We start from the raw sequence: 18,974 nt of genomic DNA on the forward strand, positions 1-18,974 counted from the left end.
AAAACCCTAAGCAATGGGTATTATTATCCCTATTTTACACTAGAGAGAAATGGGGTGTAGAGAAGTTTTTGTGATTTGCCTAGGGTCACATGGCAGTAAGTGGTAGACAAGTGGTTTGAACCCAGATCTGACAGCCTCCTTACCCACAAACTTTTTACTCCTCCTCTCTGTCCTTTAGAGATCAATTTAGACATATAGTCTAACCCCCATATTTTTACAAATGAAGACCTGAAGCTCCGAAAAATAACATGACTTACATACAGAGTTAGTTTAGTGAAGAATCCAGAAACTAGGAATTAGTGAACCAGGTCCTTGATGCTTGGATCAGAGTTCTTTTTATTTTACTAGTTATAATAGCAGTTTGTATAGTATTCATGTTTCATTAAAAGTCTTTTCATATATGGCTGGAATGTTTTGGCCCATTTTGAAAAAATAATGGTGTAAGTACATCTAAAGATGTGTACCTCTTTAGACTTGAAATTGGAATCCTAGGTCGTAATATAGCAAGACTTTTCTGATAATAGCAATAAAAAATATTTGCAGTTCCCACAGGCTTACTTTATGTTTGTATTTAGAGATTTTCTGGGCAAGTATCACTGTTAATACACTGGGGTCTACGTCTGTTTTTTGCTCTTTATAGAATTTTGACCCATAGCTATATGGGACCCAGGCCAAAAAGGTTTAGGTACCAAAGATTCTTCCTTAAAACCTAGTTTCACACATCCACTGATAGGTATGTAACGGTGGCAGTACCATGAACGAGGGCCACTGTAATTACTGTTTCTCTCACTTTCAGTGTCTCCTTAGGTATAGAAATAGGACATTGTTCCACAGCCTTCCCAACATAATGAACTTCAGACAGCTGGAAGCTGCCATATTAAAATGGAAAATGAAAAAAAAACTTAATCATATTGGAAATCTTTGTTAATATTAGTTTTAAAGGGCAGGGCTCTCACAGTGCCCTGCTAAAATAGCATGTTTATGTCAGACTTCTGCTTTTTTATGCAAGCTTTTATGTAATACATTATAAGGTACATGGTATGGCTTACATATACTCAAATCAGGTAGTAGTGAATCATCTTACACCCAGTTTCTTATAAAAAAATAATTTATGTCTGGAAAAGTACAGCTACTTGTTCCTGGTGTAATTTTCCAGTTGAGCCATTTATTGCAGAAAAAAACGATTTCATGAAACAATTATGGGGAACTGGGAGGAAAAGGATTTAGGAGACTCCCAGGACTTGAGTAGCATAAATGTCACTCACTGCTTCACCATTCCAGGTCAGCAACCACATCTGGTTATTTGCACATATTGGTCACTCTGCCTTATGCAGCAAGGGACTGGCTGCTATTAATACTGGTTGTTGAATTTCCATGGTTCATATATCTAATTCAGCATGTCCTGAAGTGGCCCCTAGAACAGTGGCCTCAGCACAGAAGTCCAGCAGGCTCCTTGCTGACCCTGACCAGGTCACTGGTTTGGGACTCATTGATGTGACAAAGTGGAAAGGATTTTTTGGACCATGTCAGTAAAGTTGTCACCCTCTAGTTTTTCAGCCTTTACTAGGTTTGCTACCATTTTAAATTTGCTAGCAGAGCCTAAGTGATTACTTCAAGGCCAGTCACTTAATCTAATAGAATTAGTTGCAGCCACAGAGTATTGTGCTAAGATTAATGACATAAACATCTCCGCTTTGTCTCTAGTTGATATGTCAGCATGAGATCATTATCTTTCCTTCATTAGTCCCACCAAGTTCACTGGTTAATTTGATCATTTTCTGTCTCCACAGTTCCTACTGACTATAGCTATTTGCCTGAGAGCAGTTTTATTAGAGCAGCCATTGATTTCTTCATTGCAGGAGGAAAAAAAGGCAAGTGTGCACATTTCTTGAATTTTTTCATTCTTTCTACATGTTAAATAAGTTTTGTCCTAAGCATGCCTTTGTAGAATTAAACAATACAAATCTGATGGGGTGAATATTTTCTTCTACTGTTCAGCTAGACCATCTTTACAGTAGATCTGACCAGGAGACTAACTACAGAAAATGGTACATACTTCATAGTGTCTTGGAAATCACTGCTTCTGACCTTGGGAAATCACTTGCTTCTCACCTTCTTACTCATCCATTTGGCCATTTCAAAAGTATACATGCACACATTACTTTTCTTATCAGTTTCAACTGAATGTGATCTAATAAGAGAAAATACACCTGGATGCCATATGTATTCCAGGACCTGACCTGGAAGCATGTCTTCTCCTGAACCTTGTGCCATCACTTGGTGTTGCCGGTATCACTGGTTCTAGTACCTGCTTTCAGCTCGTCTTCTTTTTCTCTGCAAACATTTGTCCCTTTGTGATTCTGTGTTGCTGCTATCCACATTAGCAAACAAGTAACTGGAAGACAAAGATTGAGTGCCTTTTGTCTTTAGCTGTAGTCAGAATAATGCCATGTAAGTTATTGAATAAATGCTTGTCAGTGATACACAAATATTACTCAGAAGTGTGAGGAAAAAATGGGACAGAACTGAACAGTGTTGTGACTCACGAACAGTTTCATTAATGAAATGTTTCATTGATACTTGCTAGTTTTATCTTTCCTAGGGCTGTTAGGGCAGTCTGGGAAAAACCAGTATCTTTATTACTGCACTAATCTTAGGGAAAAAAAGTTAAAACAAAATTAAAACAAAAAACTAGAAGAAATCATGAGAAAACAGGTTGATTATTAGAAGTCATGGAAAAATAAGCTCTTACCATTGGAAGGGACATTAGAGGTCATATTTTCTGATTTCCCACTGGTTACAGTTATTCTTTGAGGTGTGTGAATCTAGTGATAAAGCGAATAGAACTTCCACGTCTGAGCTGCTTTCATAGCCTGGAGATGAATTCCTTTAGTTGTTGAAGTTCAAGAAATTGTCTGATTATCCTAAGGGTAGTGAGTGAGCATTATTTGCTTTTACGTAGCCTCAGTAAATAATGATAATATGGTTATGTTCATGGTTGTATGTTTCACATATGTATATATAAACACACTATGTTACATATTATGTGTGGTTAGTTAATTGTTTATATTATTAAATCTGTTTAAAGTAGATATAACAGAAATGTGTTCATTAGTTAAGAAATTGAATTCTTATGAAAGGGGCATTTGAAATTTCCCTGGCCAAAACAAAGATAGGAATGTATTTTGCTTTTTTTGTTTGTTTGCTTTTTGTTTGTTTGTTTGTTTTTTGTTAGTTTGCTTACTGCTATAAAATTTTTAAATGATGATAATGTGAGATGTTTCCTTGAGAAATAAGATAAATTCTTAAGGTCAAATGACAGATAGACTCTTTTCTTTTCTAATGAAAATATTTGGTCATTTTGGTTTCCCAGATCCATATTGCCTGGCAGAAATGAACTTTTTCTGAATCCAGTGGGAGATTGTTGGTTAAATGTAACACTTTTATGATTATACAATCATGGCACAATAGAAAGTGTTGTTCTGCTCCAAGCCTGAAAAATCAGTAGCACTGGAATCGATGATGTTATGTATAGCCTTGCTGAAAGCTATTTTAAAAATAAGTAAATGAAGTATTTAAAAATTCCATATTACCAATCAGATTTTTGGCATTTTCAGGTTGTGAGAGAGGGCTGCCTTCTTGTCAGGTTTGCTGACTAGATTGAGAGGAAAATCTATTCAGCCTTACACATTACTAATGATGACCCCAGAGGAGTGGGGGCCGTGGGAGGCTGACCTCAGCCTCGGAAGCCCATTTACAAAAACAAAACCAGTCCCTGCTCTGTGGGGCTAAATGGGATGGCCAAATGCGGAGGTGTACATGCAAACGAGTGTTTTCTTCTTCAATATGCCCAGCTCATTTGAATTTTAATAACTCCCTTCTGAAACAGCTTTTGAGTTAAAATGTCTGAATGTCACTCACCACAGCCCAGTGGGGCTGCTGATAGGAAGGATGACAACTTTGGTGAGCTCTTTTGAGGAAGAAATGGTTTAAAAGAATAAAAATCTTGCCTGGCATAGGCAGAAGGAGAAAAAGCTATAGGGATGGCATGCTTCTTTGCTTCTGTGTGCTATTTTTAATTTTAATAACTCCCAGGAGGAAAAAAATATGATGGGTTATCCCTGATTCACCAGAGTGAGTTTGGGCTTTACAATCTCATTTTTAGCCAATCAAATTTAAGATAGCAAATATGTTAGTCTTCATTTTAATTATTAGGGTTTTTCTCACTTTGTATACTCACTTTAATACTGATGTGATAGAACATACAGGGTGTTCACAGCATCCATTGTTTCACACATGCTTACATCTTAAAATCATATCATATAGATGAGATTCCTTCCACTTTTAAAAGATTTCAATTAATCGTTTTGAATACAACTTTTTCTATCCTATGTAACATTCTCTTTTCTTCCCCAATAGTCCTGTCCTTCTTATATCAAATTTATTATTCCCTAACTTTTTTTCATTTACACATTCACATGATCATTATCTACTCCTGTGAGTATCCTTGGCTATGCTAGGCTTAAAATCTTTGCTCATAATTTGATTCCTTCTATTATTATTTTTCCTCTAAAGGGACTCTAATTTTTGACTCTTGTTTTTGTTTCTTTTCCACTCATGTATTCTTGTTCGTGACTTCTGATCTTTGTTTTCTCAACCTCCTATTATTTCCAGATTCCATTAAGATTTTGCCCATGTCTTTTGTAAAACATTTAAAACATAATTAAAAGTATTTAATAATTTATTTAATAATTTATTCCTAGTGCTAAAATTAGATATTTCTAAATAACAGGATTATTTTTATCATCATTCTATGGCTGGAGAAATGACTAATACTTTCTAAGCTCCTATTTTTCTATTGGGCTTTGAAAGTTCACCATAGAAATATTGTTTGAGGAAAATGTATTTAAATTCATGTAATATAGTCATTATGAATAGTATTTCCTTCTTGATATGAATTCATTGGTTGGTGATCTGTGCATGTAAGTAAGTACTGGGCTTGTGCTTAAAGTATAAGTAGGTGTATTTTCAGTGAGTCATTTTTGGACTATTAGCATGAAATAAATTGTTGAAAATGAGTCTAGCCAAAGGAACAGAATTTGTGAACTCTCTTTGATTGTATGGCAAATGATATGAGAAGCCATCCTATTTTCTGATGAAATTATGGAATTGTTTGCCAAGATTATATATTATTTTTAGCTATTTTAATTTAGTAATACTTTACCTATACACGTCTTTTTAAAAATTATTATTAGAAATGAATACATATTTATAACAATAAGTTAAAAACGGTATATTAAGAAAATAAAGATCCCCTATAATATCTCCACCTAGATATAGCCACTATAGCTATTCCATTTATGTCCTTCTAGATGTGTGTGTTACGTATCAGATCATAAAATGTATATTGTTTATTGTCTGATTTTTAAAAACTTAACAGTTTCTCATGTACTTGGACATACAGCTTTGTGATTACCACTCCTCTTCTCCAAAAGGAGACTTGGAAGAAAGCATAAAAAAAGAATTCTATTGTATCACTTTCTGGACATTTGTCAATAAGATATACTTTGGGGGTATTTGATTTCCATTTTTAGTTGTAAACATCATGAAAATATTTAGAAGGAAAAAAGTCACCAATTATCCTACTCTCTAACAGCTATTATCATTTTTGATGTTACTTATATACATACTATTTTTGCATATTTCCAAGTGTACATTTAGTTATTTTTAAAAATTATATTTAAATTATATTATAACCATTTCCCTTTTGTTCATGTATCTCCATAATTACCACTTTTAAATGGATATAGAATTTTCCATTAAGTTGATGAATCGTAATTAACCTTTTCTTTATTGGTCTTTTTAAAATTTCCATTATAGTGAGCGTCTATATGTAACTTTCTCTCTTCTGCATATAGATTTCCTTGGAGTAAATTCTCAGCAGTGTATTAGTGGGCAAGGGCCTGAAGACTTTGATGACTATAGGGATGGCATGATCTCATTGTTCTCCAAAAGTATTGTGCCGGTTCTCAGTACCTCAGTCCTATATGAATATGCAAGGCAATTATAGAAAAGAGGTTAAAAGCATATGAGTCAGACTGCCTGGGTTCATATCCCAGTCGCACCACTTACCAGCTTTGTAACTTCAGGCAAGGTGCTTAAGCTTGCTAAGGTTCTCTAGTGAAACAGAACCAACAGGAGATATCTGTAAATATGAGAATTTATAAAAGTGTCTCCTGCAGCTGTGGCAATGCATGAGTCCAAATTTTGTAAGGCAGTCAGCAAGCTGGCAACTCTGATGAAAGTCTTCATTGAACTCCCCAGGAGAAACTGGCTAGCTAAAGAGAAATTCCATAGGATAGGTAGTGAGCTGGCACTCTGATAAGGATCTTCATTGAATTCCCCAGGAAAGACTGGCTAGCTGAAGACATGAAAGTCTTCTTCCCTTAAAAGTCTTCAACTGATTGGATTAAATCCAGCTGATTGAATTCTCTCGTTGTGGAAGACACTCCCTTCGTTGATGTAATCAGCCACAGTTGCAATCAATTGACTGGTGATTTAATAAACCAGCCTTCTGGTTTATTAACCAGCCACAAATGTCCTTGCAGTAATGGTTAGACCAGTGCTTGCTTGACCAGACACCTTGGCACTATCACCTGGCCAAGTTGACACGTGAACCTAACCATCACAAGCTTCTAAACCTCAGTTGCTTCTGGAGAAAATTATTGAATCTTCCTTATGGAGTTTTTGTTAAGGATTATGAGTCACTTTATATAACAGTATTTAGAAAACAAAGAATAAAATTTCTCCTGGTTATAGTATATTACAAAGTAAACCAACATATTAGATTAAACAAATGCCAATAAAAAAAAAAACAGGTATAAAATGATACCTTAAAACGGCTTTAATTTGCATTTCATTGCCAATAGTAATGAACATTTTTGCATGTATTTACTATATTGCTTATTTTTTTATTAAATTTAGATAGTTTTTAAAAATTTGTACCTTTTTTTTGGTTTTGATTGAATAATTTCAAACTTACAGAAAATTTGTGAAAACAGTCAGAAAACTCCCATATTCTCTTCACCTAGAAACCCTACTTAAATTTCACTAACTATCCCAATAATGGTCCTAATAAAATAAGGGATCTAATCCAGAATCATGAACTATGCTTATTTGTCATGTTTCTTTGGTCTCCTTCAATCTGGAACAATTCCTCAGTCCATCTGTGACTTTAACATTTTTTTAAGATTAGAAGCTGGTTGTTTTGTAGAATGCCCCTCAATTTGAGTTTGCCTCATGTTCCTCATATTGCAGTCAGGTTATTCATTTTTGGCAGAACTATCACGAAAGTGGAGCTGTGCTGTTCGAGCTGTGTTCTATCAGGTGGTACACGATGCCTGTGTTCCTCCATTGGTGAGGTTAACTTGGATCGCTTGGATAAGGTGTTGTCTTCCAGGTTTCTCCATTATAAAGTTACTCTTTTCCCTTTATAAATCAGTATTTTATGTGGAGGTACTCTAGGAATTTATGAGTATCCCATTTTTCTTCCTGCTTTCATCCATTAATTTTAGTGCCCATTAATTTTTCTTGCCTTATTACTATGATAGTTGCTGAAAGGTGATTTTTTTTCTTTCATTATTCCATCTTCATTTTGTAATAGGTATTCGACTGTAAGATTTCTGTTTTATTTAAGTCTTTATTATTCAAGTATTCATTATTTTAATCTTCAAACTGTCCCAGATTTGGCCAATAGGAGCCCCTTCAAGTTGGCTCTTTTGTCCTTTTGACATGGCCCCATCATTCCTTGAATACTTCCTTAATTTATAGCGTAAGAAGATATTCGAGGCTCATCTTGTACTATCCTCAGTCCTGTAATTAGCAGGTAGCCCAGGTTTTAGTGGGGGGTGGTATTTAGAAACTAAGATCTGGGTGCAAAGTGTCTCACTACTAGTGGGGCAGTCACTGCTCCCAGGCCCTGTTGGTTAATAAAACTAGGAAATACATTACACATACACACGTTCTTTCTCTCTCTTTTATAGCTCTTTATATTTCTATATCTAACTATATGTATTGAAAACCATGGGTTCACTGATTTCTCCAATTCAAGTTCAACATCGCAAGTGTTCATTCTACCTTTCCCTCTGTTCATATTTATAACTTCTTTCTCTCACAGTAAGAAGCCTGGCTCCCATTATTCTCAATATATTTACACATTTGCTCAATCCCTTTGTAAATAACCAGTCTCCTAACTCCACTGAGCCACAGTTCTGCTAAGCTGACTTCCTCACTTAGGTCCTGATATTCACTGGGCTGCCCCCCACTTGGCAGCCTTCTTAGTGGTTAGGGATGCTTTGGTTTTTGTTAACTCTGAATGTTGTTGAAGTACTTTTACTTACTTTAGAGTCTGAGTGATATATTGGAATCATCAAGTGTTGTTGTTGTTTAACTACTATCTTGATTCTAGAGTAGTTTCTTGCAGGGATTCTTTGAGGTTTGCTATATATAAGATCATGTCATCTGTGAATAAAAATAGTTTTACTTCTTCCTTTTCAACTTGAATGGAATTTATTTTTTTTCTTGCCTAACTGCTCTGGCTAGAACTTCCAGTACAATGTTGAATAATAGTGGTGAAACAGTCATCCTTGTTTTTTCCCTGCTCTTAGGGGGAAAAGTTCAAGTCTTTCACTATTAAGGATGATGTTAACTGTGAGTGTTTCATTAAATTCTATTATGTTGTGGAAGTTCCCTTCTATTCCTATTTTTTTTTTCTTTTAGGGTTTTTGTCATAAAAGGGTGTTGGATTTTTGTCAGAATCTTTTTCTATATCAATTGAGATAATTATGTGTTTTTTTCCCTTAATTCTATTAATGTGGTATATTATTCTGATTGATTTTTTATGTTGAACCACACTTGCATTCTTGGAGTAAGTCCACTTAGTCATGGTGTGTAATCCTTTTAATGTGCTGTTGGATTCCATTTACTAGAATATTGTAGACTTTTACATCTGTATTATAAGGGATGTTGGTCTTTAGTTTCTTGTAGTGTTTTTGTACAGCTTTGGTATCAGGGTAATACTGGCCTCATAGAATGAGTTAAGAAGTGTTCCTCTAGTTTTTGGAAGTTTGAGAGGGATTAGTGTTAATTCTTCTTTAAATTTTTAGTAGAATTTGCCAGTGAAGCCCACTTATCCTGGTCTTTCTGTGTTGGAAGAGTTTTTGATTATTGATCCAATCTCTTCATTTGATATACATTTGTTCAGATTTTCAATTTCTTCTTGAATTAATTTTGGTAGTTCAGTTGTTTCTAGGAATTTGTCCATTTCATCTAGTTGATCTAATTCTTTGGAGTACAATGGTTAATAGTATTTTCTTATAATCCTTTTTATTCCTATAAGGTCAGTAATAATGTCTATACTTTCATTTCTGATTTTAGTTTTGCCTTCTCTTTTTTCTTTGTCAATTTTGCCAGTCTTTTCAAGAACCAACTTTTAGTTTAATTGATTCTTCTATTATTTTTCTATTGTCTATTTCCTCATTTAGATTTTTATTATTTTCTTTCCCCCACCAATTTTAGATTGTTTGCTTTTTTTCCTAGTTGATTGAATTATAAAGATAGACTGTTGGCTTGAGACCTTTCTACTTTTTTAATGTAGGCATTTATGGCTATACATGTCCCTCTGTGCACTGCTTTCTTCACTTTCATAAGTTTTGGTATGTTGTGTTTTGGTTTTCATTCATCTCAAAGTGTTTTCCCATGTTATTTCTTATTTGATCCATGGTTGTTTAAGTTTGTGTCCGTTTCCACACATTTTTTAATTTTCCAGTTTTCCTTTTGTTATTAATTTCTAGCTGCATTCCACTGTGGTCAGAAAAGATACTTTATATGATTTCAGTCCTTTAAAATTTTATTAAGATTAATTTTGTGATCTAACATACATACAGTCTGACCTGCAAGATGATTCATGTGCTCTTGAGAAGAATGTGTCTTCTGCTCTGTTGGATGAAGTGTTCTATATTATGTCTGCTAGGTCTAGTTGTTCTATAGTGTTATTCAAGTCCTCTATTTCCTTATTATCTTTTGCCTAGATGTTCTATCCATTCTTGAAATTGGATATTGTAGTCCTCAACTATTATTGCTGAGTTGTCTATTTCTTCCTTCAATTCTTTCAATGTTTCCTTCATATATTTAGGGGCTCTTTTGTTCGGTGCATTTATGTTTATAATTGTTTGTTATAACTTCATGATTAATTGACCCTTCTATCAATATATAATGTCCTTTATCTCTTTTAAGTTTGTTATTTAAAGTCTATTTTGTCTGACATTAGTATAACTATCTCTGCTCTCTTTAGGTTAATATTTCCATGAAATTTCTTTTTTTTCTGCCTTCACTTTTAACTGATTTGTATCTTTGGACAGAAAAGTGAATCTTGTAGACAGCATTTAGTTAGATCACGTTTTTTCTCCACTTTGCTAATCTTTTCCTTTAGCTTACACTTAAAGTAATTACTGATAAGGAAGGATTTCTGCTATTTTGCTATTTGTTTTCTATATGACTTAAATCATTTTTGATTTTCATTTCTCCCATTAGTGCCTTCTTTTGTATTTATTTATTTATTTATTTTTTTGTGGTATACCTTTGCATTCTCTTCTTATTTCCCTTTGTGTATATTTTTGATATTTTCTGAGTGGTTACCCTTGAGATTACAATTAACATCCTCAATTTAAAATAATCTGGTACTTACTGAGTTTCAATAGCATTTAAAACCTTTCTCCTATACAGCTCTGTCCTCTCCTGCCTTATGTTATTGTCCAAAATTACATCTTTATATGTTGTATGTCCATTTGTAACTATTGTTTTATGCATTTGTCTTTTAAGTCATATGCAAACTGTAAAGAGGAGTTACAACCAAAAGGACAATACAATAATACTGGCTTTTATATTTATCTACGTAGTTATCTTCACTGGATTCGTTATTTGTTGGTATTGCTTCAAGCTACTATCTAATGTACTTTCATTTCACCCTGAAGTACCCCTTTTAGCATTTCTTGTATGGCAATTCTACTAGCAATGAACTCCCTCAGCCTTTGTTTATCTGGGAATGTTTTAATTTTTTCTCCATTTTTGAAGGATGGTTTTGCCAGACATAGATTTCTTGGTTGACAGAAGTTTGTTCTTTCAGCACTTTAAATATTTATCCCACTCCCTTCTAGCCTCTATGGTTTCTAATGAAAATTCTGCTGTTAATTTTATTGAGGATATCTTGTACATGATGAGTGCTTCTCTCTTGGTGCTTTCAAGGGTCTCTCTTTGTCTTTGAATTTTGACGATTTGACCATAATATTTCTCATTGTAGATCTCTTTCTGTGTATACTTCTTGAATTTATTGAGCTTCTTGAATGTGTTGATTTGTGTCTTTTATAAAGTTTGGGAATTTTTCATCCATCAGTTCTACAAATATGCCCTCTGTTCCATGGTCTCTTAGACTCTGTTCATTTCCCTTCATTTTCTTCTGCTCCTTAGGCTGGATCATTTAAATCGACTGTTTCTTCTGCCTGCTCAAATCTGCTGTTGAAATCCTCTAGTGAGATTTTCCTTTCAGTTATTGTACTTTAAACTCCAGAATTTGTTTTGTTGCTTTTTGTTATTGCTACCTCTTTATTGATATACCCTATTTGTTCGTACATTGCTCTGCTGGTTTCCTTTACTTCTTTGTCAGTGGTTTCCTTTAGCTATTCAGACATATTTAAGTCAGTTGATTTAAAGTCTTTGCCTAGTAAGTCTCTGCTTCCTTTTCCCATTAATATCTTCTGTGAATGGCCCATACTATCTTGTTTCTTCACATGCTTCATAGTGTTCTGTTGAAAACTGTACATTTTGAAAATTAAATGTGTTAACTTTGAGAATTACTCCCCTCCTCAGGGTTTATTTTGATGCATGCTGTGGGCTATAGTTGTTTGTTTACTGGATTTTCTAAATCATTTTTGTAAAGTCTGTATTTTTTGTCATGTGTGGTCTCTAAAGTCTATGTTTTTTTAGTTAGTGTTGAGCTAGTGTTTTGACAGAAATTACAATGAATGCCAGGAGGGGCAGTGGAAGAGAAGGAGATAAAGACAGAGAAAAAAGAAAAAGAAGAAAGACTCTGCCTCAGCTTCTGCTTCTCTTTTTTTTCAGCTTCTGCTGATTCTGCTGTTTTTATGCTGATTATTCTTCTGCTTCTCTTTCTTCCTATGCTTCTCCCTTTTCTATTGTGGTTTTTCTTTTACTGATTCTGCCTCTGCCCCCCCCCCCCTTTTTTTAGCTTCTGCTGCTTCTGCTGTTACTGCTGATTCTGCCTCTGCTGCTCCTTTTGCTGTTGCTGACACTGTCTCTGCTTCTCCTTCTACTTTTTTAGTCTCTGCTGATTGTGCTGCTTTTTCTGCTGAGTCTGTCTCTGCCTCTCCATTTTCCAATGCTTTACCCTTTTTCTGCTGCTATTTGGACTTTTGTTGACTCTACCTCTGCCTCCACTTCCCCTTTTTTCAGTTTCTGCTGATTCTGCTTCTGCTTTTTCTTTTTCCTATGTTTTCTCCTTTTTCTTCTGCTATTTTTACTTTTGCTGATTCTGCACTTTTTTCTGCTGATTCTGCCTCTGCTTCTCCTTTCTCTTATGCTTCTCCTTTTTCTGCAGCTGTTTTTGCTGTTGCTGACACTGTCTCTACTTCTGCTTCTGCTTCTACTTTTTTAGCCTCTGCTGATTCTGCCACTTTTTCTTCTAGTTCTGCATCTGCTTTCTCCTTTTTCTGATGCTATTTTTGCTGTTGCTGACACTGTTTCTGCCTCTGCTTCCTCCCTTTTTTTTCAGCTTCTGCTGCTTTTACTGCTGATTCTGCCTCTGCTTCTCCTTTTTCTTATGCATCTCCTTTGCTGCTTCTCCTTTTGCTGTTGCTGATGCTGTCTCTGCTTCTGCTTCTACTTTTTTAGCCTCTGATGATTCTGCTGCTTTTTCTGTTGTGTCTCTCTGCTTCTCCATTTTCCTATGCTTTCCCCTTTTTCTGCTGCTATTTGGACTTTTGTTGACTCTGCCTCTGCTTCCCCTTTTTTCAGTTTCTGCTGATTCTGCTTTTTCTGCTGATTCTGCCTCTGCTTCTCCTTTCTCTTATGCTTCTCCTTTTTCTCCTGCTGTTTTTGCTGTTGCTGACACTGTCTCTACTTCTGCTTCTACTTTTTTAACCTCTGCTGATTCTGCTACTTTTTCTGCTAGTTCTGCATCTGCTGCTCCTTTTTCTTATGCTTCTCCTTTTTCTGATGCTATTTTTGCTGTTGCTGACACTGTTTCTGCTTCTGCTTCCTCCCCTTTTTTTTCAGCTTCTGCTGCTTTTACTGCTGATTCTGCCTCTGCTTCTCCTTTTTTTGGTTTCTGCTGATTCTGCTTTTTCTGCTGATTCTGCATCTGCTTCTCCTTTCTCTTATGCTTCTCCTTTTTCTGCTATTGTTTTTGCTGTTGCTGACACTGTCTCTACTTCTGCTTCTGCTTCTACTTTTTTAGCCTCTGCTGATTCTGCCTCTGCTTCTCCTTTTTCCTATGCTTCTCTGCTTTCTTGTGCTTCTTTTTCCTGTGCTTCTACTTTTTCTGCTGCTACTTACTTTAGCTGACTCTGCTTCCATTTCTGCGTCTCACTCTTTTTTTTTTTTTTTTTCATCTTCTGAATCTGCTGCATTTTTTGCTGATTCTGGCTTTGCTTTTCCTTTTTCCTATGCCTCTTTTCCTACTGATACTTTTCCTTTGCTGATTCTCCATCTATTTGTGCTGATGCTGACTTATCTTGTGCTACTTCTGTTGATCCTGCTGCTTTTGTTTCTTCTTCATGGTCATCTTCTCCTTTTTTAAATCATCATTTATGACTCCCTTGTAACTTCACTTATACATGCCCATTAATGGCTACTCCAACCCTGACTGTACCTTACCTTTCCACTCATAACTGCTCTAGTGTCTCAGGTTTTCAATTCTAAATTACCCCACACTCTAAAAACATAATATAAAATTGAAATTAAAATATGGCACTAATGTCATATGTAGCTGGTTAACCTATAGGTTAGCTATTACTACCTCAGGTGCTCACATCTGGAAAAATTGGGCATGCCAGAGGCTGAGGAGTAAAAGAGGCAGTGAATCATGTAGTATAGAACATGACCATTTGGGCTAAAGGTACTTTATGTAATCCATAGTTCTTTGAAAGGAACATAATTGAGTAGACAATAGTTTTCCTTTCTGGTAGAAGTAGACTGAGGAGGAGTAAGAAATGAGGCAATAATGTTGGAGTAAGTTACTCTTTTGAGAAAACTAGATGAAAAGTAAGAGTGGAAGACAGTGAAATAGCAATGTAAAATATGGAGGAGAAGGATCCAGGCAAGAGGGAAAGATTTGAGACAACAAAGAGAGGAAATCATTGAAGTGGCAAAGTTTTGTAACAAACAGGGTTGGAATTGAGAGCAGAGAACTAGGGATTGACCACAATTGAAGGTATAACATCAAATCCTTTGAAAATGGAAGAATAAGGGAAAGTTAACGTTTTTCACTTTCATGATATTATAGAGGTGTTTTATTGTTTGTTTTTCTTTCTGTTGCAGGTCCTGAATCTGTGCCTCCTTCCCTTCTCAAAGTAGTGATGAAACCCATAGCAACTGTTGGAGAAAGCTACCAGTATCCTCCTGTGAACTGGGCTGCACTCCTCTCTCCACTTATGAGACTAAATTTTGGTAAATTTCAAATGTTTGTAGCACTTTAGATTGTGGTTTTAGGATCTGATCTGAGAAGAAAAATAGATTCGATATCATGTTGTAATCATAGTGACTTCATAGACCTCTAGGATTCCGAAGTTTGTCTTTTTGGATGGAATAGCTGGGTTAATTTCGCTAGGTCACTTTATAAATAGTTTAGGATTATGAAGAGGAGGTCTAAAGACACAGGCCAAATGTACCAGTCAAAACCATATTCAACTGAGTTGTGTATTTTGCTAGGGTGTGACATGCAGGTCCCATAGAAGCTGGTTTGGTGGTTATCAAATTGCATTTCCAGGAGCTTGAGTTTCAAGGAAGTACTCTGTAGGATATTGTGTTAGTTTTCTTTTGATGCTCTAGCAAATTACCACAAATTTAGTGGCTTGAAACAACATAAATTATCTAACAGTGCTGTGGGTCAGAAATATGACATGGATCTCACAAGGTTTAGATTAAGGTGTTCTCAAAACTGCATTCTTCTCCAGAACTCTAGGTGAGAATCCTTTTTCTTACCTTTTCCAACTTCTGAAGGCTACCATCTTTGCTCATTCCTTAGCTCATGGCCCTCTTTTTCCATCTTCAAAGGCAGCAACAGCAGACTGAGTCCTTCTCATGTGCCATCTCTCAGATTCTCTGCAGCTGGAAAAGGTTTCCCACTTTTAAGACTCATGTAGTAAGTGGGCACATCTGGATAGTCCAGGATAATCTCCTCATCTCGAGATCCTTAGCCTTTATCACATCTGCAAAGTTCCTTTTGCTATGCAGAGTAGCATATCCTCAGATTTCAGGGTTGAGGATGTGGACATCTTTCAGGCACCTTTACTCTGCCACCACAGTCTGCCGCCTGGCCTGTAAAGATCACATCTGTCCCACGTACAAAATATATTCACCCCATCCCAAGTTCTCCAAAAGTCTCAACTCATCAATCCAAAATCCAAAATCTTTTCTAAATCTCATTATATTATCTTAAAATTCCCAAATCCATCATCTGAATCACATAAATTGGCTATGGGTGAGGTTCTAGGTATTACTCATCCTGGAACAAAATTTCTCTCCATCTGTGGGCCTGTGAAATTAGAAAACAACTGATCTGCTTCCAGAATACAATAGTGGGGCAAGCATAGGATATCAGTTATGGACAGTCTTGTTCAAAAGGAGAAAAATTGAAGGAAAAAATTGTCCCATGCAATTTCAAAATCTAGCCAGACAAACTCAATTAAGTTTTAAGTCCTGAGGATAATCCTTTGTGGTTCACAGCCACATGCTCCAGGTTTAAGGTGCCAGTCTCGAGGTTCATACTTCTTTTCTCTGGGTCGTTCTTTCTTTTTCATGAAAGGTAGCACATGTTTGCAGCCGAGTAGTTTTTTTACCAGCTTGTTTCCTACCGATACAAATTTTGTGAGTCTAATAGCCTTCTTTCATTATTACCTCCTCTGTCCAGTTAGCATCGTTTCTGCTGCCATAAAGTTCTCAAGAATTTATGGATTTCCCATACATGTCAAAGGGATTCACTCCATTAGATAAGAGGCTCCTACCCAGGTCTTTCCTAGATAATCCCATCTTTATTTTTGGCTTTTGCTAAGATGGCTAAAGGGATGTATGAGTCACATGCTTAATCTCTTTCATAAGCCTTTTGTATGTCCGAATACTCTGACCTTTTGATCTTTCTGAAGTATTAGCAAAATATTGCCCAGCCACACCCTTGGCTTTTTCTCCAGAACATGTTTTTCTGACAGTGAATCTCTCCCTTTTAAGGTCTTTTGTAAGCTGAATAAGCTAAGAATTTCCAATTTCATCAGGTTCTAGTTCCATTTTATTTAACAGTTCATCTCTCAATTTATCCCTCTCTTCTTGTATTTTATTGTAAGCAGCAAGAAGAAATCAGGCTGCACCTTAACATTTTGCATAGACATCTCCCCAGCTTAATATCCAAGTTTATCATTTACAAGTTCTGCTTTCACATAACTATAGGACACAATTCCACTAAGCTTTCTGCCACTGTATAACAAGGATCCCTTTTTCTTCAGTTTCCAATCATATTCCTCATTTCCTTATGAGGCCTCCCAAGCAGTGACTTTCATATCCATATTTCTACTGACAGTCTGTTCATGATTTAGGTATTCTTTAAGGTGATTTTAGATTTCTCAACCATGCCCCTTCCTTCCTTCTGAGCTTTCACCAGCGGAACAGAGTCCTTACCACCCATATTTCTACTAACAGTCTGTCAAGTCAATCTTGGCTTTGTCAATCTTGGCTTTTTCTATCATGCTTCTCAAAATTTTCCCAACCTCTGCCCACTGCCCAATTCCAAAAGCTGTTTGTTATAGCAGCACCCTACTCCTGATGCAAAAATCTGTATTCATTTTCTATTGCTACTGTAACAAACTACCACACATTCAGAGGCTGTTCCGTTTTGCTAATACTGCCATTTTGTACAACACCAGAAATAGATTGGCTTTTATAAAGGGGGTTTATTTGGTTAAAAAGTTACAGTCTTGAGGCCGTAAAGTGTCCAAAGTAAGGCATCAACAATAGCGCATCTTCACTGAAGAAAAACCATTGGCATCAGGAAAACCTCTGTTGGCTGGGAAGGCACATGGCTGGTGTCTGCTTATCCCAGGTTGTGTTCCAGCTCCACTCTCAGCTCCTGTGCATTCTTCAAAGTATCCCTCTTGGCTGTAACTGCTCTCTCAGTTGCTCTCCAAAATGTCACTCACAGCTGCTATGAGTTCCTTCTGTTTGTCAGCTTTTTATATGGCTCCAGTGATTTAATTCAGACCCACCCTAAATGGGTGGCTTAACACCTCCATGGAAATTATCCAGTCAGAGGTCTTGCCCACATTTGATTGAGTCACACTGCCATGGAAACAATCAATAGGTTCCAACCTAATCAACACTAATATGTCGCTCACCCCCCATACAAGATTGCATCAAAGAACATGGCCTTTTTCTGGGGGACATAATACATAAAAAAACTGACTCAGTAGCATATAAAACAATTTTTTTTATCTGAAGTCAGAAGACAGACATGGGTCTCATGGATAAGATCAAGCTGTCTACAGAGCTGCATTTCTTTATAGAGGTTCTAGGAGAGAATCCCTTTCCTCATCTTTTCCAGCTTCCAGAGGCTACTCACATTCCTTAGTATGTGGCCCCCTTTCTCCATCTTCAAAGCCAGCTTCAGTGGGCCAAGGCCTCCTCATGCTGCCATCTCTCCAGTTGTCTGCAGCTGGGAAAAGTTTTCTACTTTTAAGGACTCATGTGATAAAAGGCCCATCTATATAACCTAGGATAATCTCCCTATACCAAGTTCCTTTTGCTGCATAAGGTAATGTAGTCACAGTTTCCAGGGATTAGGATGTGGACATCTTTGAGGGTCATTATTCTGCCTACCATAGTTACTTTGTCTCAGTGGCATCAAAGGGAATGCCTGCTTCACAGCTGTCATTCATCCACAGCAACCTCTTATAAAAAAATGAAATTAACATGTACAAATATCAGATGGCAAAGGAGAACAATCTAAACATTGCTGTAAAATTGTGTGTGTGTATGTATTTGCCATAAGCACTCTATTATTTACAGTAAAGGGCTTACTTCACAATATACAGAAAGACTTTATACTATAATTTTTGTGCAGTTTAATGGATTAAAAAAAGGCTAGTTTTGACTATGTGCAATTTTTCACTTAAATTTTTCCATTTGAAATCTAACCCCAGTGTAAGGTTTCATGTCACCATATTGGATTTCCACATATTTCATTTGAAAAATATGTTCCTCTCCTCTTCCCTGCTTTTGTGTGCTCTATTGAAAAAAAAATTTTTTTTAGTAAATATCTTTAGAAAAAAGAATAAAAGAACTGATTCAGAAAATTGCTCTGCTAATGGGAATCAGACTGCTAAAAAGACTTGATCACTAGAGATTGTGGCTATATCTTTAAGTCATTCCCAGCCTAGATAGATTTCTCTACCGTTGGATACCAGGTGGAGAGGAAGGGAAAACAGAAACAAGATCTTTAGGCTAAAATTTTCTCAAATTTTTTATCACATTTAAATGTTTAGTTTTCTCTTCATATCATAAGAAATTTTCCTAGCTAGCACAAGGCCCTTGCCAGTTCCAGGGTGATTTGGGACTCTGACCCCAGTGAACACATTCTTTTGTCTCATAACTAAAAATTATGTATGAAATACTTTTTGGTTTACTGAAGTTCTCTTATA

The 18,974-nt window shown here is 36.0% G+C and overlaps 1 protein-coding gene across 1 annotated transcript in view; it reads left to right on the forward strand.

Moving 5' to 3' along the window:
* The window catches only part of FOCAD (focadhesin), a 341,517-nt gene that overhangs the window by 303,412 nt on the left and 19,131 nt on the right, over positions 1–18,974 (forward strand). The window contains exons 33-34 of the mRNA XM_037798691.1: positions 1,791–1,871; positions 14,611–14,739. Of these exons, the coding sequence (XP_037654619.1) occupies positions 1,791–1,871; positions 14,611–14,739 (210 nt within the window). The remainder of the gene's footprint in view (positions 1–1,790; positions 1,872–14,610; positions 14,740–18,974) is intronic.

This window comes from Choloepus didactylus, chromosome 10, assembly GCF_015220235.1.
Source record: "Choloepus didactylus isolate mChoDid1 chromosome 10, mChoDid1.pri, whole genome shotgun sequence".
Classification (NCBI taxonomy): domain Eukaryota; kingdom Metazoa; phylum Chordata; class Mammalia; order Pilosa; family Megalonychidae; genus Choloepus; species Choloepus didactylus.